Source organism: Aquila chrysaetos, chromosome 9 (assembly GCF_900496995.4).
Source record: "Aquila chrysaetos chrysaetos chromosome 9, bAquChr1.4, whole genome shotgun sequence".
Classification (NCBI taxonomy): Eukaryota; Metazoa; Chordata; class Aves; order Accipitriformes; family Accipitridae; genus Aquila; species Aquila chrysaetos.
The window spans coordinates 1,805,606-1,827,589 of NC_044012.1; the positions used below are offsets into that span (position 1 = coordinate 1,805,606).

At 53.0% G+C, this 21,984-nt stretch overlaps 1 protein-coding gene across 10 annotated transcripts in view; it reads right to left on the minus strand.

Moving 5' to 3' along the window:
- The window catches only part of ACSF3 (acyl-CoA synthetase family member 3), a 67,146-nt gene that overhangs the window by 12,112 nt on the left and 33,050 nt on the right, over positions 1–21,984 (minus strand). For 7 of the 10 annotated variants that reach the window (XM_030023901.2, XM_030023904.2, XM_041125636.1 and 4 more), the window contains one exon: positions 17,448–17,574. The exons of 1 other annotated variant lie outside the window; for it this stretch is intronic. In XM_030023901.2, the coding sequence (XP_029879761.1) occupies positions 17,448–17,574 (127 nt within the window). Of the gene's footprint in view, positions 1–5,375; positions 5,971–17,447; positions 17,575–21,984 lie in introns of those variants that run through there. 2 more of the 10 variants (XM_041125637.1, XM_041125640.1) reach the window with 2 other exon arrangements.

Genomic DNA, 21,984 nt, shown 5'->3' on the forward strand with positions numbered 1-21,984 from the left:
ACACAGAAGAGACCCGTGTGGCTGCCCGCCTGGGGACGGTCACCCCCCCGTGCTGCCCGTGGATGGGGCAGGACGGCAGGGGACAGCCAGCAGACCTCCCTCAGATCCAGAGGGTCTCCATGGACGGTCCATCCTGGATGGTCCCTGGGAAAGCGTTGTTATCGGTCCCGCTCCCCTGCCGCAGCACGGATCCTGGCCCGCGGCCGTGCCCCCAGCCCGGCTCAGGACCAGCCCTACTGTTGCAGGGGCTGGGGCCAGACCAGCCCCATAACCACCGTGAGAAACCAGCACCGGCCGCTCCAGCTGCGCTGAACGGAAAAACAAACCCCAAGCCAGCCCCGTTCCCTCTGATGGGCGGCTGCTGACGGGCTGTCAGGGGGTGTCGGGGGGAGCAGGGTGCTGCTCCCCATCCAAACGGGAGCCCGGGCTCCTCCTGCCCTGCCGGCACGGCTGCTCCCAGCTCCGTGCCACCGGCCGGAGCGAGCTCCTGGCCCTGCTGCGACGCTGCTGATGCTCCGCTCCTGCCAGGGCTTGACACCTGCTCTTTCGGGAGCCTTTAAGTTGTTTTGTTTTTTTTTTCCCAAACTCCAGGAGGAATCCCTTGCTGTCAGCTGCTCTCCTGGCATGACAATCCCTCATTTCCAGAGATCAGAGATGGAGCGAGGTGCTCGCCTTCCTGCATTCCTCTGCACTGCCTGTACCTGGAGAATTGCTGCTCTCGCCAAACAAGCCGTGTCGGGGGGACTGGCAGGTTCCCAGCTGGCAGACCCCCGGGAAGCTTGCAGGGAGGCAGTCGGAATAATCAGTCTTTGCCCTTCTCCGGTGCCTTTCAGCTGAGGATCTCCAAGCACGCTGATCTGGAGGCTAATTAGGCAGAAATGGGAACAGCTGGCAGGACAGCGGCAGGATAGGAAGATGGGAAGCGGCCTCTTTGCTGCTCACACCACAGAGCAGCGGGCAGGAGGTTGTGCATCCATCTCTGCTCTACCCTAGGATTAACTCTTACCTGTCTCCCGCTTCCCTAAAATGGTTGTTGATGCTCCTGGTCCATCCCAGGCTGAGGCAGAGCTCACCCTCTGGCGAAGAGACACACATCGGCGATGAGGACGATGACTTATTTTCCAGGCGGGATTGGTCCAACAGCCTGAAGAACCTGAGCCCTGATCCTGATACTAGCGCTGGTTCGGACAGCAGAGCAAAAATCTGGGGGCTCAAACCCCCTTTGCCTGAACAGGGCATTGCGGGAGCGAGTCTATGTCCCCGGGCCAGACTTCACCAGCGCGCACAGCTGAACGGGGGCACGCAGGGGACGGCCACCCTGCCCACTCGAAGGCAGCTGTGGGACCACAGCTGGCAGGCATGTCCTCCTGCCTTTGGGCACAGCTTTTCCAGAGAAGCTGGGCAGGAGCAGGTTCCTGCCTGCAGATTAGGTCCGTCCCGGGCTGTTACACACAATCCAGCAGCAGACCGCAGAAATGCTCCTTCCCGGTCTGAACACCAAGCTTTCGGCTTTGGAAGCCTCCTGAAGCAATAAGCCCCACGTGCCCATCACGCCTCACATGGACAAGCACTTCTTTTCAGGGGTTTCAAGTTTTCCTCGCTCTTTCCAGAGCAGTTCAGTGTCTCGCTGGTCTCCTAAATCCACAGAAGTTATTTTTTTGTAAGTAATGCAGACACAGTGGGACGGAGAAGCTGCAGAGCGTGGCATGGCAGTGACATTCCTGCGGCCGCTCTGCCTGCCTTCCCATCCCTCTGGGCACAAGCTCCCCGCGTGGCTCCCAGCCCCAAGCCCAACGCTCAGAGAAACAGTTTCTCCCCCCTGCCAGAGGCTCCTGTGGTTGAGAAAAGCCGCAGGTGGAGATGTGGGGTGGACAAAAGATTAGGAGGCGAGAGCTAAAGGCTGTCTATAGGAATTAGATAATCTGTCCTCTCTGCGGCCAAGTGCGTACCTTGACGGGCAGAGGGACGGGAGGCTGTGCGATAAGTCTCCATTATGGACATAAACCTTTCCCTCCCCCCACGCAATGAAAACTGCATCAATAGATCCCCCATCTGCTCACATACATCACACACTTCACTCCAGTTTATTAGCTGGAATAAATCATAAATATTTCATTATATATCAACGACGCTCGACTCCGGGAAGGCGCAATCCATCACCTCGACACTCCTTGCGACCTGCCGCCATGCAATAAGCTTTCCAGTCTATTAAACAAGATTGATACAGTGTGCTAGGATGGACTAGGGGAATTTATTTATGGGGCAGTAGGAGAGGGAGGGCACCGAACGCGTGGTGCCGCATGGGCAAATGGGACCTGCTGTCATTAGCCCCTTGGACTGGGCAGCCCAACCAGAAAGCCCTGGAGCAGCAGGAGGCAATGTCCTCCTCCGAGCGTGCCGTGGGACTGCTGCCGTGGTAAGAAGATACCACAGCAAAGCAGGGTCCAGGCTGAACCCCAAGGTGCCCAGGTCCAGATGCGGGACCCCAGGGTCCTGTGCAAGGAAGCTCCCGCTCCAGGCTGGACCGCTCGGATGGATCGGCAGAGCTCCGGCAGAAAGCTCCCACCTCTGCCCTGCTCAGCACCCCGAGGCTCATCGGCACAGAGAGGAGAGCCCAGCGCTGCTGTGGCTGCACAAGAGCAGTAGCTGCTGTTCTGCACTGCTGCACGGGTTCCTCAGTGCTATGAGAACTGGTGTGCCCAGAAATACTTACTGCAGTGCCAGGATTTTGCTACTCTTTGTAGCTCCAGGCTCATTTTAATGCCACACCTTCTCCTTTACTTTTGCCTACCGTGAAAGTGAACATGTTCTCCCACTCTGCAGAGTCCAGCAGCAAACAGAGGGGACCTTTCCAATACACAGTGCAACCACAGCGCTGATACTCACCCTCCACCACCACCATGTGCTATTGTGTGGGGCACTTCACCCTTACAACCTTATTGCTATTGCACAGGGCAGCAATGCTCCCACAACCTGTCGTTATCTCCCCTCTGTCAGCGGTGCAAGGATTAAGCGATTCAGTGAAGGTGATGCAGAGCAGCTCCGAGCCCAAGTTCGGTACTCTCAGCCCCTCGGCTGCTGCTCTTTCCATGCTGGAGCTGATGGAAAGCCTGGCAGAAGCAAGTTTCCTCCGTCAGGAACCCTGCAGACGGCTGCAGGTCAGCCCCCAACTCAGGAATCTGACCTCATCCACCCAAGAGAGACCTCGTCTCTCCAAGCCACATCTCCATTTAGGAACAATGGCACCATTGCTGCTAGTAACTCTCTGGTTGAATATTGGGCGTGTGACCGGCTGATGAGTTACCAATGCTGATGGATGCTGAGCAAGATGCTAACCTGGCACACGGTAATCCGGAGCCTCTCCATGGCACGGTGCGCTGCTGGGATTGATTAGAGGCAGCTTTGCTCCTGAAGGGGATTGACACAGCCTCGGCAACGATGATGTATGTGTACATATCTATTTAATGAAATGCTAAATGATAGGCTAAATAACAGAAGCAACTTTAGCTTGATTTATTGCATGGAAATGAATAATGTTTGTCACTGCTGTCAGCCATCTTGGCTAAGAACAGAGGTTACGAGCACAAATTGTAGCTAATTAACAGTAATTAGCACTTCTGAAATTCTGGATTTTGGCTCCTTTGCAGAGGCTGGTTGTGCAGCAGTGCGTGTCCCAGCTCACACAGGTCGCCTGCCGGGGCTGCCAAAGGCTCGTCACCTCTCCCCGCTCACCCCCCATCCACCCCAGCCCTTCAGCACACACGTTCTCTGAAACCAGGCTGCTTTCCCAGGCTTGCTCCATTCCTCCTCTGCTCCCCTGCTGCTGCCTCACATCCCCGACCGCTTCAGCGGGGAAACGTGGTGGGAAAACCCTGGGCTCCTCTGGCAGCCTCTCGGCATCAAAGTTAACCAGAGCCAACCCCTGATCTCATCCTTTCTGCAGGGTCTTGGATCCTCTTTTGAGTTACAAGAGGACCCGAGGAAGTTCCTATTAATCCTGATCCAGGGCGTAAAGTTGAAATCTTGAACTTCTGCTTTTGCACACCTTTTCCACCCTGTGCAGACCGCAACGGTGAGTCCTGCCGAGCTCCCAAAGACTGGCTTGCTGCTGCCTCCGGAGCCTGTCGCAGCAGTGGAGCGGCTCTTCGGGGCTACTCAAGTCCACCTACCCTCGCCTGGTCGCTTGGACCAGCAAAATGCCTTCCCTGGGCTCATGAAAGATGACCAAAAAGAAATGGGCTGCTTCTGCAGGGGCATGGGGCTGCTCCGAGGCGGTGTACCGAGGGGCTGGTGTGTGCCGCAATCATTAATAAAGCATCAAAGGCTCCTGAGGGGGAGAGTTTGAAACTTCTTCAAAAAAACCCATGCATATTCATAATGCACCAATTATTCATGAGGAAACCATCTCCCCTCCCCAGCATCTACCAGGGCTCCTGTTTGCTCGGGTGCTGCCTGGGTGCAGTGCAAAAGCCTTTCCCAGCGACCCAGCCCTGCCCAGTAGAGCCACTGGCACCAGCTCTCCGCTGGGAGAAGTGCCGGCACCGCACTTCTCGAACCAGCAGCTATCCTGGCACCGGCAGCCCCGGCGCAGCGCCTCAACGCTCTCGCTGGCAGCAGCCCTACCTGTCTGCTACCCGTCTTGCTGTCAAAACCCTTCAGCGGAGCCCGGGAGCAGAAGAGAGGAGAGCGGCTCAGCAGCTGCAGCCCAGAGATAGGTTCCTGGGGTTGCGAAGGGGCAGGTCAGCTTGGAGAGGAGCCGGCTGCTCTCCTTGCAGGTCTCGTCAACTGGTGCACGGTGTCAGAGAGCCTGGCGAGCCCCGGTGCCGATGCTCTGCCGGGGGGGGGGGGGGGGGGGTGATGGGTTTCCTAGCAAACCCCAGCCCAAAGCCTCCTCAAGGTCTAGAGCAAGCTCTTGCTTCAACCCCCTGGAAGGGAAGAGCCCTTCACCCTCTGGTCAGATGAAGGAGCTGCCCCGAGGGGTCTGGATGAGGCCTCTCGCTCTCCAGACATGGGCTGCACAGCCACCGAGCTCAGCCCAGCACGGGGAGGTTTGCTGCTGCCTTCACTGCAAACTGCCCGGCGGTGGTGGGAGCCCCGGCGGGACGTGCGGACATCCAAAGACACCGATATAACGAGGATGATACCGGTTGCTCCCATGCCTCCCCCCAAAACCATATCTGAGAGTAATAGGTGGCTGTCACGCTTTGCGGGCCACCGTCCACTGAGGCAGAGCGAGATTTCGACGCTGTTACAGATTTCTACCTGCGTGAAATCTGGAGGTAATTTAATGGCTCACGAGAAAGGAAATAAATCTATTAGAACGGAATCGCTGTTTGTTTACGTATCTTGCCATGAACATCACCACGAGCAGCAGCAGCAGCAGGTGTATGTGCAAGCACCATTTATTTACATAATAAAATTGCCAAGTAGATTTGTAGCTCAGGGGCATCCTTGCCTTTCCGTGCGCGTGCCTAACTCCCATTAGCACTAATGGCAGGCGCTGTGTGCTCAGCAAGCGGGGAACAGACCCTCCGACTGCCCTAATGGCTGGTACTAAGAGATGGAGGGATGCAGACATCTCAATGTGTCGGTTCCTCTCCTCTGACTCAGCCAGGGGATGGGAACTGCACCGCAGCTTCAAGCTGCTTTGCAGTCCTCCCCATCTGCGAGAGCTGTTGGGTCTGCTGCGAGCTGCCTGCTCCTGGAAGAGAGGGGGTTAAGTAACTGACTCCCCACTCTCAAAACTTCTCCAGAGACCCCTGAAGCATCCAGCACGAGGGAAAAAGAAAAGCAGAAAAAAACCCACAGTCTGGAATGAATTCCTGTCATGCTCTGCAACAGGGAAGTTTGTTTGTATTCCACAGGCAGCAGCGCTGAGCCTGCTGTCAGAGCCACGCTGGGAGAAAGGGCAAAACCCTGCCGAGATGAAAGAATGTGAAGCACTGGTACAGCTTCCCCTGGCATTTACACCTGGAAAAAAAAAAAAAAAAATCACTCAAGGGCATCTCACAAAGAGCTGTGCTAACAAGGCACTCCTCCCCATGCTGTGTGGCTGCATCGGTGGAGCGGGAGATGGAGCGGTGCCGGGAATGTTGGCAGCATCTCCAGGTACCTGGGAGGGGAAAGCTGCAGATAAGACAAGTCTGATTTCAACCCAGTAATCCTGAGCCGTGCTCTCCCCCACTCTGCTTCCAGCGAGGGGACAGGGGGAGTCAGGGACTTGCTGCCGGACAGACGAGGAATGCAGCTACCCCTTGTCTTGGCTGATAAACCAGTGAGACCTTCCCCTCCCACTTGTATTTTTTTAAAGGTTCCTTTGAGTTTATTGTACCTCTCAGGCAGCTGGGTGAGAAGCCAGGATGATGCTCGCTGACCCCATGCTGCACTCGGGTCTGCCCTCGTGGCTGCTTGCACATCGTATTCCCTTCGCCATCCCGAAGCCTGTTCGGTGTAAATCTCCCCCTCCACGCTCTGCTCTGCAACCCCGACCCGGCTGCTGTGAGTGGGCTCAGGCCACCACGCAGACCTGCCTCTGCTCGCAAGAGGACTTTTCTCCTGGGGGACCTTGCTCAACCAGAGAGCTTTGCTGAGCACAGGAGGGAAGGCAAGGCAGTATTTAGGCAGGGGCAGACGAAGCCCTTGTGTCACTTTGTCCTGCTGCACCATGCCTTCACGCAGGATTCGCCCCAAGGGTGCAAAGGGCTGGTTTAAGGCTGGCAGGGGTGCTGGCAGCTCTCTGAAATCCACAGATGAACAGAGCTAGCAGCTTCAGCTTCATCTGCAGACACATTAGGGGAGCTTGGAAAGCATCGTCCACTGCATCCCCTCCAAATCCCAAACCCTCTCCCACCCCCTGCGAGACGAGCTTCCCAGCATGCCCAAATGGCCAGCAGGTTTTGGCTAGCAAATACAAAGGCCCCTCTCCATCCTATTGTTTCGGGGCCTTGGGGATTGCTGCATATGGTCCCTGCTCCAACCTTGGCTTGGGTTGGCATCAGAACCCCTCACGCGACATATGCCAGCAGACAGTGTCCCGGGCACCAGCTTTCAGCCAGGAGAGGCCAGCACCAAATGGATTAACAGAAAACTCAGACTTTGGCAATGACCGGCAGCATCCTGGGTCCTGCCTGCCCTTGGCAGAGGTGCTGTACCTCGGTTCTGGGTACGCTCGGCACATGTAGCTCAGCATGACCAGGAGCCTCTCCAAGCACATCGCAGACCCGAAGGACAAGCAGCAGATGAAGACTCCCCAGGCTGCACCCCCTGCTCCAAGGGTGCCATACTCCTCTAATGGAAAATAGCAGATAAACCAGCCCAGCCTTTGAACGTTTCTGCAAGCCAGGCGGCCAAGACTTTGTAGGTTCGCTCGTCATTAGCAGGAACTCATGGGTGACTGATATGACACAAGTAGGCTGGGCGGAGGGAGCCCCCCCGCTGCCTACAGCCAGAATTACTGCAGATGGGTTTGCCCAGAGGACAAGCCAGAAAAGAAAATGGGTAAGTAAAAATGAAAAACGTTTTTTTTTCACATTAGCATTTAAATATTTATAGAAATCCCTGCAGACAAAGAGATGAAAAAGAAAACTCAAAGACTAATAAATAAGTAAGTGCTCCAAGGTGTGGCAGCCCAGCTGAACGCGGCTGCCGCTCAGCTGGCTAAACTTTGAAGAGCGTGGTAACCATGCGTGCATGGCTAAAAATAATAATTGTAATAATAAAAACATTAAGACTAAACACCTCTGCTTTGGCTTCTGCCCTCTGCAGAACAGCTGAGGGATCAATTACACCTTAGCTAAAGAGAGCACTACTTCTTCTTTTCCATGCTGTGACCTGTCCCAGTCTCTGGTGAGACAAATTATTAAATAAAACAGAGATACTGATGGGAGGATGTTGACTAAGAGAGGCAGCGGTGGGATAGGAGGAAAGATATCTGCCTTAAATTGTTTGCTTAAATATACATACTTTTGCTTACAGCATAATAACATTAGTTGTAAGTAAATATGTTCTCAATTGTCTTGAGCAAAACCCAGAGGGAGGACTCTTGTCAAAAGTAAAGAGCCTCTCAAAGCCAGAGATGTTCAGCTCTTCTTCAAGCACTATTACCAGCCCAACAAAATACCCAACACAAACCTCACCACTTAATGACGCCTGGCCTTGGAGCATGCCTGCTAAAAGTGATCCCTCGCTTTCCTGTGCTGAGGAAGGAAGGAAATCAGGCCACTGGTTACCCGGCTCGTCCTACGAGCTGTAATCAATTTGAGCAATTCCCCGACCCTGCTCCACTTTCGGCTGTGCTGGGTTATGTAAATCAAATGCCAAAAACCGTTCAGCAAGCTAAACAGATTGTGCGGGCACCAGCAGAGTGCCTCAAGCAATGGGAAACCCAGCACACAAGGAGGAAGGGAAAGTTGAGGACACAAAATAAGGCAGAAAAATGATAGATGGCCAAAGGTGGAAGGAAGGCCTATTTTCAACAAATTTCCTCTTGGGCTGGGCATCTCTGGTGACAGGCAAGTGTCAGGACTGAAGATAACCCCCATCACCATCCAAGCTTGAAGAACAAGCGTCCCCATGGCCAGCGAAGCAGCCTTTCGCACCCGTGTGCTGCTTTAGGGGAAGCTCCTGGTGCGAGATGCCATGCAAAGAAGCCCACCAGGACACGAGGAGTGTGTGCGGCAGCTGGGAAATGGACCCACAGGACCATCAAACGCAAAACCTGCAGCGCAACGGCTTGAGCATCCCTGCCGAGCAGCTCCGGCTCTCTGCCCCAACCTCCTTCAGCCTCTACAAGGTGAAGCTCCTACGGAAGCTCTGAGTGAGCAAACCAGCAGGTTTAACTCCTGCCAGATTGTTGCCAGAGTGAAACCTCCATCCCAAGAGCTGGGCATGGTAGCTTGAACAGGATGAGACCAGGCAGCAGCAGGCTTGGCTTGGCAAGGAACCGAAGAGCGAAGCTCAAACAGTCTGTACATAGATCACAACTCTCGTTTGGAGCAGTGAGTTGCCAGTCTGGCATCTGCAAAGCTGAATGCTGTTTGGATTTTGGGTGATCACTTCAACATTCAGTCTTAATCGTTACCTTTCCTACCCTGATGCTCTCTTCTGGGGTACAGTAAATCCACCCCCTCAGTCACTGCTGTAGACAACCCTCTGCAGCATTTATCCTTCCTGCTGAAGAGGCTTTCCAAAGCCCTGTGGTCATGGGGCGATCAGGGCCAGTAAAGACACTACAAACACTAGTCTTCACAGTGCCCAGGCCATGAGCACGGACCAGTGAAAACCCCTGGGGCCCCGTTCCAGCCGTACTCAAGACAATACATGCTTTGACAGTGCCTGCGATAGGACCATGGTCCTGTCCTCTGCACGACTGCTCACGGATCTCACTCAGCTGATTTGATACTGACCTTTCCCTACGGCGTTTTTAATTTTGCACTGGAGGAGACATGCTATTTATATAGCAGTAAGTAGCCACTTGAAAGAAAGCCTTGCCAATGATCCAACGGGCTCTGCCAAGTACCATGAGAAAGATGATTGTTCAGCCCATTTCTTTACCACATACTGAGCTCAATCCTCCACTTCCCCTCTTAACCCACTTGCCGGCTTGCAATTCTCCTGCTAGATCTTCTGACAGGCTTGCAGAGCTCAGCTTCACATCTCTACAACATAACCCAGCCAGAGCTCCGGCCAGGACTCCTTGCATCAATCCCTGGGACGGGAAGGCAAGAGTCACTCCCAGTGGTCAGAACCTGAATGAGCCCTTCTCCCTTCCAGCTGCAAAAGCAGCTCTGCCCTAGCACAGCTTGAAAGGTAAAAGCAAATAGAGACTGAGAGGGAAAAGCCTGGATTTTGGAGATGTGGGTGCCTGCTGTTCCCACCAACTCTCAGCTGGGGTGCAATTGCTCCACGGCTCTGAAAATTGGACTCTGTGTAGCAGAGGTTCTCAAACAAGTAAAGGATTGGCATCCAAGATGTTTGGTACAACTAGAGCAGAGCTTTGTAGAGAGTAAACAAATTCTGTGCCAAAAGCTGCTCTCATTTACAGCTACCAAAATCCCAACTCACTCTCTGAACTGCTGAAAACATCAGCCTCGCAAGCAGTCAAGGAAACATAGGGTTTCATTTTGCTGTGTCCTGATGACCCTAAGACTTCCAGCCATTAGGCAAACCTGGCAATATTGTCTCCTCAAAGAGAAAGAATAAATACTGAGGCAGGAAGCAGAAAAAGTGAATTCTCTCTCCATGGTGTTAGAAGTGTGTGTATATAAGGAACATTTTGAGATTATAAAGGAATCTTTACACCATGCCATCTTTATGTTTTTACTTCTAGAAACACCTCTTAAATGAGGGCTGGGCTGGAAACGTGAGCCCAGCGCACGGGTGGTCTGGCTTCACCGGAGAGGCTGCCCGGTAGGTGCCTGCAGCCTCTGTTCCTGTCCCATGAAGATCCAGTGGGATATCCTTCCCAAAGCAGCACATGGAGCTGTGTTTGGGGCACGCTTGGTGTTTTTTTGGGGTGTCCTTTCATGTCCTTTCGTTTGTGGGAACGTGGGTCCAAGTTCTAAGCCGCTGGCAGAGGAAGCAGGTGAGCACTGCCACCCTGCCTGACTCATGAGCTTAAGCTACGACAGACTCAAAAAGAAGCTCCTTCAGCTCAGCCTCGGAGGGAGCCAGCGCTTCATCCGGTGGGCTTACCAAACCGGTAAGTCACATCATCTGCAACGCATTATAATTAAGGAATCATTTCTTTAAAAATAGAATTTGCATTAACTAGATTTGTGACTAGGAAAGACACTGCAAACAAACAGAAAACCTGCAGATTAGGATGCTAATTAGATGCACTTCTATTTATAATCTGCCTTGATCAGGCTAAAGTATTTTCTGTTTCAGGTGTCAGTGCTACACCCACGAATGTAAGCAATTCCCCTGGCAGGGAAACACCTGCTTGTCTCTGGGGACAGGCAAGTGCCAGGGAAAAAGCCTATGCCGGAGGGACGGGGTGTACCTCGCTTGCTACTTCTCCTGCCCCTTCTCCTTGGAGAGCAGCCCGAGAGGAGGAATGGGTTGTGTTTGGCCAAGGATGACCTGCCCAGGGCGCTTCCTACAAACACCAGATTTCTCTGCACTGGAAAACTGCAGGCAGCTTTGCCTTTTCCGTCAGAAGCGGTGGGGTGGAAATCTCCAAAGAGCCGGGGCTGGGAATGGCAAGGATCTGCAGCTGGTGCCAGCAGACCTACCCAGCTATGGACTGGAGAGCTCAGTCCGAAGAGGACAGACAGACACCAGGAGGTCCCTGAAAACGGTCTGAGAGAATCACTGGGCTTCTTCCCTTGACTGGGGATTCACGGCTGCAGCAAGAGGAGGTCCCATTTCTGGAGCAATCCGGGAACTGCAGTGCTGAGTAGGATGCTCCCAGCTAAGCCAAGGCTTGTCCTCGGTGCCCGAGTTTGTAGATCACAGTGGAAAGGCCTGAGCTGAGAGGATGGCATGTTCGGCAAGCACAGACAGATGCACAGCATGCTGCCGACTGCCCAAGCTTGGCAGCATCTGAAAGCCTGCCAGAACTGATGGGTGCTTCTCATTTCTCCTGATGATGTCTTCTTCCCGATAAACTACCTTCCCCCCCCCCCCCCCCCCCCCCCCCTGGAGCTCCCTCTTTCACTGCAGAACATCCAGAAGCAATAAAGAGAGAGCAGGTCCACCCTGTTCTCCTTCTCTTCTAAGGCCTTCAATAATGGCGTATGGGAAGTCTTTTGGGCCATAGGAATTACTGTTCATGAGAGTCTGGGGGGTCTGTGACCTGCATAAAAGGATCTAGCAAAACTTCAGTGATAAACTAGGACATAGCAATGTGAAAAACAGCTATAAGGTTGTTTTTTTAAATGCAGCTTAAGGAAAGAAACTTAAAAGATATGAGTCATCATTCTGAAATGTGCATCAAACAAGTTAAATAACTCTTACTTTCTTAACGACATATTAATCAAAGTGCATTGATTCTTGAATCAGATTCTACTACCAACAAGCTTTCTATCTTCTCCATCCTGATGCATGCATTAAGAGAGTTTTATTCTGACAGATACAATATAGCAATCAATAAAATCTTATTATATGGAGCTGAGATACATGGATTTGTTGCAGGATTTATGCACTACTTTCAAACCTGGTGCTATTTCATGTCTCAGCCTTAACCTGTAATTGAAAATAAATCTCCCCGAATACACCAGATTCTAATTTTCTGGATGTATGGGCAAATGTGAATGGAAGCCGGCCTTCCCTCAGGGAGAAGTCTGCTTTCTGATCCTATCACTCCCCCTGTGCACACCACTGTATTGCCAGATTCCTCCAGAGAAAACAAGCGGGCAAAGGGGTAGCGCCTTGGCACTGCGCTGTGCAACTCCATAACGCTCCCAAACCCTCTGTCCCCTTCCTCACGCCTCCGAAGCCGCTCGCTGCCCGACGATCGCTGCCTCCTGGGCAGAGATAACGCAATCTGACAGTGCCAGGGCCTGAGCGACACGAGCATCCCAAGGCTGGGACGGATGAATAAAGATCAGGGAGCGGGATGATGGGAGAAGCTGGTGTTTGCCTGCTGCTTTCCTCCGGCTCCCAGGGTTTGCTCAGCGATTGCTCATAGAATCATAGAATGGTTTGGGTTGGAAGGGACATTTAAAGGTCATCTAGTCCAACCACCCTGCAATGAGCAGGGACATCTTCAACGAGACCAGGTTGCTCAGAGCCCCGTCCAACCTGACCTTGAATGTTTCCAGGGATGGGGCATCCACCACCTCTCTGGGCAACCTGTGCCAGCGTTTCACCACCCTCAGCATAAAAAATTTCTTCCTTCCTTATTTCTTTCTTTCCTTCTTCCTGCTCAGCGGCATGTGAGTGTGCTCGGAGATTGCCTCTCACCTCGCAGGGCCCAGGACAGCTGGGAAGGTATTGCAGCGATAGGAGAGAGACGGCCGTAGGCATTTTTCCTTTGGGTTTGTCTCGGTCTCCGAGGGCTTGGTGCCGCTTGGATGTATGACAGCAGGTGGATACCCAGCAGTCTCCCTGGAAATGGCTGGAGGGGACTTTGATCTAAGCAGCTCTGTCAACAGCATTAATACAATAAAAATAATCAAATTCACTCAGATGGAAATGAGAGAGATGGAGAGATAGGCAGACAACGGGTGCAAATCAGAGGGAATAAAGAGGATGGGAGCAACAGTAAATCACCTACGCAACACCACAAGTTCACATGCTTCTCAAAAGAGCCACGATCTTGAATGCATCAAAAAGTCACTGCAGCATCACGCCTTTTTGTCTGCCTTTTTTTCCCCGTAACACACACACACACACACACACACACATACTCGTTCCTTCTCTAACTGGAGGCACAAAACCAGCATGTTTGCAGAGGGATGCCTGCACAGGCTTCCCGCATGGAACACACACGGTGTTTGCCTCTCGCCCCCGGGGGAGGAAACACAGGTTTGCAATTGTTGCACTAAATGCCTGGTCTTTCTGAGATTTCCCTAGAAACCGAGCAGGGAGCTGCAGGAGCACGCTGTGGAGAGAGTGCTGGTGGCCAGAGTCTGCAGCGCTATTTTTTGTCTCCCGTCATGGAGGGAATGACCATCCCCAATGCTCAACATGAGGTTGTTTTCTTGGGGAAGACAGTTTCATGGGAGAAAAGGGGATTTTGATAAAGGAGCTGTCAATCAGAAAGGAAAATGGCTGCTGCCACTAAGTGTTGACTCTTTTTTTGGTTCCTATACTTTTCTGGAAAAAACGCAACGATAACTCAATTTACAGGAAGAGCAACCAGAAACAGAGAATTGGCCTGAGGAAGGTACTGGGGAAATAAATGACCTGCAGCCAGAAGACTTAAAAATTCAAGATTCCTTTGTGAGCCCTGCATTGCGGGAAGCAGCCCAGAAAAGCACCCGATGGAACATTTCAGCAGGCACCTTGCAAGGTTTGGGCATCATCCCTCACTCTGGGGTAGGGATGGAAGGGAACCGGCACTCAGACCACGTGAGACCCGTGCAGCAGTTCCAGCTTAACTCCGATCACAACACCAAAGAAGGGAACGAGCTCCGGTGGCTCTTGGCTTGGTGTGTGCAAACTCTGAGGATGGACACCCAGGTGGACCCCCCCAAACTGATCACACTTAGCAAAGCCAGTAGGACATGCGACCTCGTGAGACGGCAGCAACGCACGGGGAGGGTACGCGCAAAGCCCGCGTTCGGTGCTCGGCATGCGGAGACATCACACTGCCTTCTGTTTAATAGTACGGCGAGTGCCAACCTCGGGACACCCCTCCCCGCGTGCCCCGGCTCCGTGCGGTGCCACCCGAGAGCAGTGCCCTTCCAGGGATGCACTCCCGATGAGGTGCAGCATGAGCAACACGCCAGGGTTTCCATTGCAATAATTATTCTTCATTTGCTGACCCGCTGGTTTTTCAGATCACCAATGACAGCCGAGGAGTTACCCGCACTATCTCCAAATTTACCCTCTCCAAACCTCGTCCCTGCCACAGCTGAGTGCGCATTCCCCGTGTCTTTGGGGGACGTGGGGGACCCAGCCACTGCCTGCAATCACACGGTCATCTGCTTTAGGTGACCTGTAGGTCACTTGGTGAGGACCCACACAAGGGTCTGGCAGCGAGAGGAACGCTAGCACGGAGTCAGAAATACCATCGCCTGGGTTTCAGGAGCACCCTGCGCAAGCATGCAGCCTCACCTTTAAAACACTGACCTGTATGACCTGCAAATGGCAGATATAGCAGATTATAGACCGGCAGTGGCCAGGCTTTGCCTCTTTCGGATTCTGCCCGTACAATCTCCACTCCAAAGTTACCCACTGCTGCTTAATGGGAGTAATTCACCCTCCAGATCCCAGTCACTATGATGGGACACAACCTCCTCGGTGCCCTGAATTGGTTTTTTACCACCACAGGGACATTTGCCATCTCCGAGTGATCTCCAAAGGCTGTCACCGTGGCGGGGGCGGGCAAGGGGTGATGGGGCTTGCTCACGGCACCGCTGGCTAAATGAGGCTTGGGAAAAAAATAGCCCCATCGACCCGACATCCACGAGAGATGAAGCAAGCAGTCAGGAGAGGAACGAAAGGAAAGAAAGCCAAAGAGTGGGGCAACGGGATGGAGAAGAGAGTTAAAAGCCTGCTGTCCTCCCTAGGCAGCTGCGGGGGACATCAGAGAGGCACCCTGGCCGGGGATCTGCTGCTGGGGGGGGTCAGCCAGGCACCCCCCAACCTGGCCTGAACCCCCCATGCCTGTCTCCACTCCCCCCCCCTTATTTCTAGCTCTGAGCTTTGCTCAGCTAGTGAAAGGGTTAAGTTTAATTTATACTGATTTCTATTTAATATCATTCTCTCCCCGTAGGAGCCGGCAGCTGTGAGCTGATTGTACTCTCTCATTATGCAGTCTGTATCACTAATGGCCTGTGACAAAGGCATGCCATCTTCCCGGCCTTACCCCCGAGAGCCAATTAAACACACATACTCCCTTCCTGTTTGCAGCGCATTACAATGAAATTAAACTGAATTTCAAAATCATTTTCTCCTAAAGACATCTCTTTGCAATAATTAATGCACGCTATTCCTTTGCATCTGAAATATTCATCAGGAGTGTTGACTAAAAAATTTTTAGAGCTGATTGCCCTGCACCCGGCATTGCCTGATGATGCTCCAGTCCCAGCCTATGGTACCCGCCTGGGATGGGGACCTGCGGTGACACTGCCGGCAAGGCAGCTCCACGTCTGCTTCGGGATAACAATAATAATAAATCACAGCTTCTTCAAGAACCGTAAATAAATAAGATTACACAGAAGGCATCAGAAATCCAGCCTGACTCCTGACTTGATGGCACTGCTAACACACAGTGAAAGAGGGGAACGGGAAAGTCGGAGCTGCGTATGTGTTATTAGGCAGAAATGAGCCATTTCACCCTTTTGCACTCGCAAGATTTATCGGCGGTTTGGCTCGGTGCAGGCAGACAAATGCGCTGCCTGTATTTACCCCGCTGCCCAAGCGGCTCCCAGCCGGCGGCAGGGGCGGCAGGAAGGTGGGCACGCCGAGATGCCAACCGGCAGCCAGGGCCAGAGCCTGCCAGCCTGTCCTGCGGCTGGTTTAGTATTTAATCTAAATTGCAGAACGGTGCTGGGGGACAGGAACCTCTGACCAAGGAGGTCTCTGACCGCTCGCCATGCCACGCGCAGAGCGGGAGGCGTAATTTGAAGCACATAACTTATTCACGGCCTGTCACAGCTATTCCATTTGGGAAAAGTCTTCAGCCTGGTATCCTCTTGAATTTGTTATCCCACATGATGGGCAGGATTAGCCGTAAAGAGTTCTCCAAGAACTTGCCGTCCCAGCCACAGCGGCTTCAGGTAGGGACAGTCCTGATGGCATCTGCTGCTATCACAGGGTAATAGGAACTTTCTTCTGTTTGCAAATATTTGATAAAAACTACCAAGGTGCACACAGGACCTACCTGCAATAGGTATTATTATAATTAGGGTATTATCTTCTGGTGAAATTTGATTTGAAAGAAGCAAATACCAGAGGAGTTACCACCCCTGGAAACATTTTGTGTTTCAGAAACATTTCTCTTAGTTGAAAGGGAAAGGCAAATCCTGAGAAAACATAGAAGCAGAAACATTTCCTTTGCATTTCCGTAATGTATCATGTAAAAATAAAATGAGCCTTGGTTTCAAATTAAAAGGTCTCTTTATTTGGAAGACTCAGACTTCACACTTTAAAAAAATGTTCTGGCAATTTCAAAATCCCTTCCTGACCCGCTCCCACACTGAAGACACCCGCTGTGATATTTCCCCAGAAAGTTCAGCTTTCCATTATTAGTACTTTCTGACTGACAAATGACGGTTCCTTGAAAAGCTCCCTCGTGACGCCGGTGGCCAAGCCCACGACCCCAGCCCACCCCACGCAGCCGTGCTGCCCGTGTTCACGGCTTCGACCCTACACACCTTGTCTTTAAAAAGTCAGCCACGACCAGGAGGGCAAACTGCCCCGCAGACACCACGCCGGCGGTGCGAGGGGAGGCAGGATGGATCCAGCGCCTCCGAGCTTAGCGAGGGTTTTCCACTGACATGGTCCCCATCTAAGTTAAGCTAAATCCCACCCGTTTGCAAAGTTAAAGGCCCCAGAAAACATTAAGCATCAGTATATTACGCTCACAACCAAGCAACGCCAAACAAACCCCATTACTTGGCTGACTAATAATTACGGCCAACGCAAGCAAAGCCCCTCCCCGAGCCCGGCTTTCGGAAGCACGCCCAGCGTGCACCCCCAGCCAGGCTGTGACCCCCCCCATCTCCAAACACCCCCCAGCAGCCGGGGAACCCCAGGGGACGAACCAGAGCTGCTGCCCACCCCCCTCCCCTCGCTGCCGTCTGCCGGACGCCGCGGGGAAACCATCGTGGTACCTGTTTTGAACCAGCCGTCGGGCGTGAAGGCATCTGCTGTTTCTCTGGGTCTGTTCCAGTACTCGCGGAAGACGGAGGGTCCCTTCACGAGCAGCTCCCCTTCTTGGCCTTCGAGACCCGGTGTCACCTAGGACAAGCACACAGCGAATGCATCCCGGGGAGCGGCAGCGAGCAGTCGTCCCTGCGGCCGCATCGCCTCCGCTGCCCGTCCCCCAGCACCACGGCTTGCCAAGCAGCGCGGTGGGGGGCAAGCAGGACGCACGACGCGTGCCCTCCCAGCCTTTACCAACCTCCAACGCAGCCCGACAACCTGCAGGACCTCTTTCCTCAGGTGGAAGGGCTCCCTTAAGTGTCTTTGATATTCAAAAGCACTGAAAACATACATTCGTGTTATATGAAAACATGAACTGCCATCCTGGAACCGCAATCCAGGCAGGCTGACGCCTTCCAGCTGCTGGCAGAGGAGAGGAGAGGTCGGGAAATACTCTTGGGAACGGGATGGTCCTTTCTGACCCCTGGATGGCCTGATGGCAGACCGGCTTCACAAGAGCTCTCTGCACCCTGCTCCCACTGCAGCACCCGTCAGCCTCTGCCAAAGTCAGGTTGTCCCCTAGGAAATTATTCAGGAAATCCCCCCATCCCCATTTACTGCCCCCGGAGCCTCAGCACGGTTCAGGGAGTGGGATGCTGGGGGGGCAGCAGCAGAGACAGCGTGTTGTGCTTTGCAATCTCCAGGCACCTCGACCAGGGCACCCACTCGCTCAGGGAGCCCGTCTCCCATCTCTCTTTGGCAAGATTGCCCTTCTCTGCGATGGAGGCTCTTGAGGGATGGATTAAAGCAGGTCACGGAGGCTGCGTCCTGAAAGACCCATGCATCCCTGACAACTCTGTGTCCCCCAGCGTGCTGCTGCCCTCCAGGCCTGGATAGCAGCAAGCTGAAAGGGTGAAGAGATGGCTCAGCTAGGGAAAAAGCAGCCGCGAGGGACACTGGCCACCAGCTGCACTGCTTGGCACTTGCAGCAACCCATCGCTGGGCTGGCAGCGGCGAAGCCCTGCCCTCCCTGGGGAAGGGAAGCACGGACCACTGTCCCACAGCAACTGGGAGATCGGATCCTGGTCTGATGTTGAAGGCATCACCACCACTCACCCTAGACGTACTAGATTTGCAGTGTCCTCGGGGATGAGAACCATCCTTCTGCCCACCGCAGCCGGGCAATGCAGCCTGTGGGCAGCCGCTGCCAGGCTGGGGGAGGCAGGGGACGATGCGCTCCTGTGACTGTGCCACGCTGCTGTCTGCTCTGTTGATAGATAGAAAACTTCGCTTTCCAAAACTGTCAATCTAACACTTTTTTTTTTTTTCCTGAGGAGGTGGCAGGAAACACCATCTGATTTATTCTCGGGGACACGCGGCTCCTCTCAGGCTCACTGAAGGCGACGGTTGTAGTGACAACTCGGTACCCTGCAAACCTGCACGGGCAGGTTTTCTATGGCAACAAAACAAATATCCTGCTGTTATGGAAACTGGAGAATCGCAGGAAGGTCACAGGCTTGCCTGACATGGCACAGTTTCTCATCTCCCCTGCACATACATCGCTTCACAATTATAAGGATGCAGGCAGGCTAAGAGAAGAGGCACTAGAGAGGCACGAATGTCGCGCTGCTTGTGGGACTGTATTAACCTAAAGTCCTTTGCAGGGAAGATGTGCAAAGCCACTGCCGGGATGGAAGATTATTGCGAGATGTGCTTGTACACATTGCTCCATCCCTTTGCAGAGAACATCCCAGTAACGGGAACTCCAAGCCACTTTGTACTTGAACTGCTGCAACACGGACGAGATACATCTGGGACCCCGAAAGTCAGCAATGCCAGAAACGCAGCCGCGAGGGAAAGCAGTAATAGCAGAACTGGAACGCCAGGCAGAATCCCAGGGCAGGGCAGGCTTTGTGTCTCTGTGCAGCCTTTGATGGAAACAAAGCTTCTCTAGCGGAAAATACTTAGAAAGCTGCTTTTAAGGCACAACTTTTGTTTTAAGTAATTTCTTCCTCATGGCCTGTCTTGAAGGATGGGTGACATGAGGATCTCTGCACATACAGCCCAGGCACTTCTACAGAATTGCCTAAATGCCCCCGTGTGTCATGGGCTGGGCTGAGCCCCCAGAGCTCTGGCTGTGCATCATCTCCACTGCCTGGAAGATGCTGCACTGCAGGAGAAAAAGGTCATTAATGCTGATGACAGGAGTTTAGCTGAACAATGGCAAGGTGAGGATGGTGCTGGTGAGTTCTCCCCAGAGGATCTGAAAGAGGGAACCTGCAGACCAGACTATCCACAAGCAGGACAGCACAGAGAAACCTGTGGTCCAGGAGAGCCCGGGACCAAACCTCTGTAGCTGCAGCAGCAAAAGGGCAAGAGGCACAAAGCCTGCGTGGGCAAGCGTGGCAGGGACGTGCTGGGTCACGCAGGGGGACTGGCAAGGCAGGGTTTCAGTGCTCTTACAGAGGCTGCGTGTCATTTTACAATGCAGCTCACTCTTCTCACTCCCTTTTCCTGCTGGTCCAGCCATGGCATCACAAAACAAGCAACTTCCTTGAGCAACCCAGTGCCCCTGGTGTTCTCAGTTCCAGTTTTGCCCATCAGGTAACCCAGCCCTTACGACCTTGCCAGGGACACCTCTTCCTTCGGGGGGGGACAACTCCACCCTTCTCACCTCCCTGCAAACCCCACTGGAGCCCATCCACCCCATCTCAGCTAGAGATAACTGGCTATCGAAATTTCCCTCACATTACAGGCATTTTAACTTCTACTGCGAGCCTCCAAAGTCAACCCCTTTAGCTGTCGGGCTGCTTCTGACTCCCTCGAAAGGGCTGGGGAGGGGGTGGCGGAGGTAAGGACAGCAAGGACCTGCGAACAGCTGCCTGAGCTTCATCTACAGATCCTGCCAGATTTTGTCTTCTGCTTGTCGGCGCTGAACGCAAGAACGGGTGTAAATTTGGCTACTGCAAATGCCTTCAGCCCCAGGCTGCCCGGCTGAGCCCTACCCTGCGCAGGCATTGCACGGTGCCAGCCGGCAGTGCCGGATACTGCCCCACCTGCACGGCCAGCGCCGTGCCCCGGATCAGAGCAGCAGAGCTGCCCCAGGGACCAATCCTGCACAGTGTTTACCTGCACGCTGCAACGTCTTGTGCGAATCAAGCCTTGAACCAGCTCCAAATTTCTTGTCATATCAACTCAAATTTTGGCAGCGGCTCAACCCACATCTTATCTCGAGCAGAGCTCCTTGGCAGCAGGCACCTCCCTGTTGTGTAATTTAATGATGTTATGGCTGGCTTGCAAACAGTAAAACAGAAAGGCCATGACGTTATCTTAATAGGATTTTGCTTGCTGAACTCCGAATGTCACTGGCACTGCTCCCCAGCGTAGCAGAGGGGATGCAAACCACCCCAGCGCCAGCAGCTTCTGCTGCTTGCAAACAGCATAAATTAAAATTCAAGGTTCAAGGCATTTATCTCCTACAACCTCTTGCATCTGATCCCTGCTAAAACCCCACGTACCCCAAGCTAGCTGGCTGCTAACCCACTTTGAAAGCGGGATTTTGGTGGCAGCAGCATAGCTAGTGTGTTTGTTTCCTTTCCCCGTCAAATCTCAGCGGCACCCGTTGTTGATACACCGGATCGACATTGTAAGCAGCTGCTGAAACATCAGATTGCTAATTGCACAGATATCCTCCTCTCCTAGTGTCATATTTTAATGCACGTTTCAACTGCTTTAATGCATTCGAGCAACTTTAACACCCAGGCACAGCGTGCCCCCGAAGGTTGCTGTTTGATAGCTTTCTGCTGTAAAACCGATTCGGTGAGTTGAGCTGGGCCAGCCGGCATACTAGATAAGATTACATTTTCCACGCATGAAAATAAAAGGTTGTAATAAATCCTTTGAAGGACTAAATCTGGGTGATTATAAAATGCATATTTTCCCTGCTTCCATTTTACCTCTTTATTAGGAGGAAGCGAGGGCGGTTTGTAAATAGCTGGGAATCCCCGCTTGGCAAGCGGCCCTGGGATTTGTTCAAAGTGGCCATTTGTTTTCTTGCGGTCTCTGATATACGCTGCCCCGCGCTCCTCCGGGAACTGCGGGAGAGGAGCTTGTAATGGCCTTTAATGGAATTAGGGGCCTTTATGGAGGTAGGCTCAGAGCAGCGTGTCTTCCACTGGGAAGCAGGGGAGGCACTGCAGATTCCTAAGCAGAAACATGTGGAAAACACAGAGTGAAAGCTGGAAGGCGAGGCTTGTAAGGGGAGGTAATAACTTGTTATTGGGCTGATAGGATCGGGAGGAAGGCAGACAAGCTTTTAGGAAAAAAACCGAACACCTTCAGGTTGCAAGCAGCAGGTTTCAGGGGGACACATTTAACTTCTACCAGACCCCTCCTTCCCCCTGCCCCCCAAAAAATAATCTTCTGAACCTCTTTCCTGGGTGAGTACCAAAGGCGGGTGGATCAGAGCATCTTCTCGCAGGAGGGACCTTAAAAGGGACCTTGCAA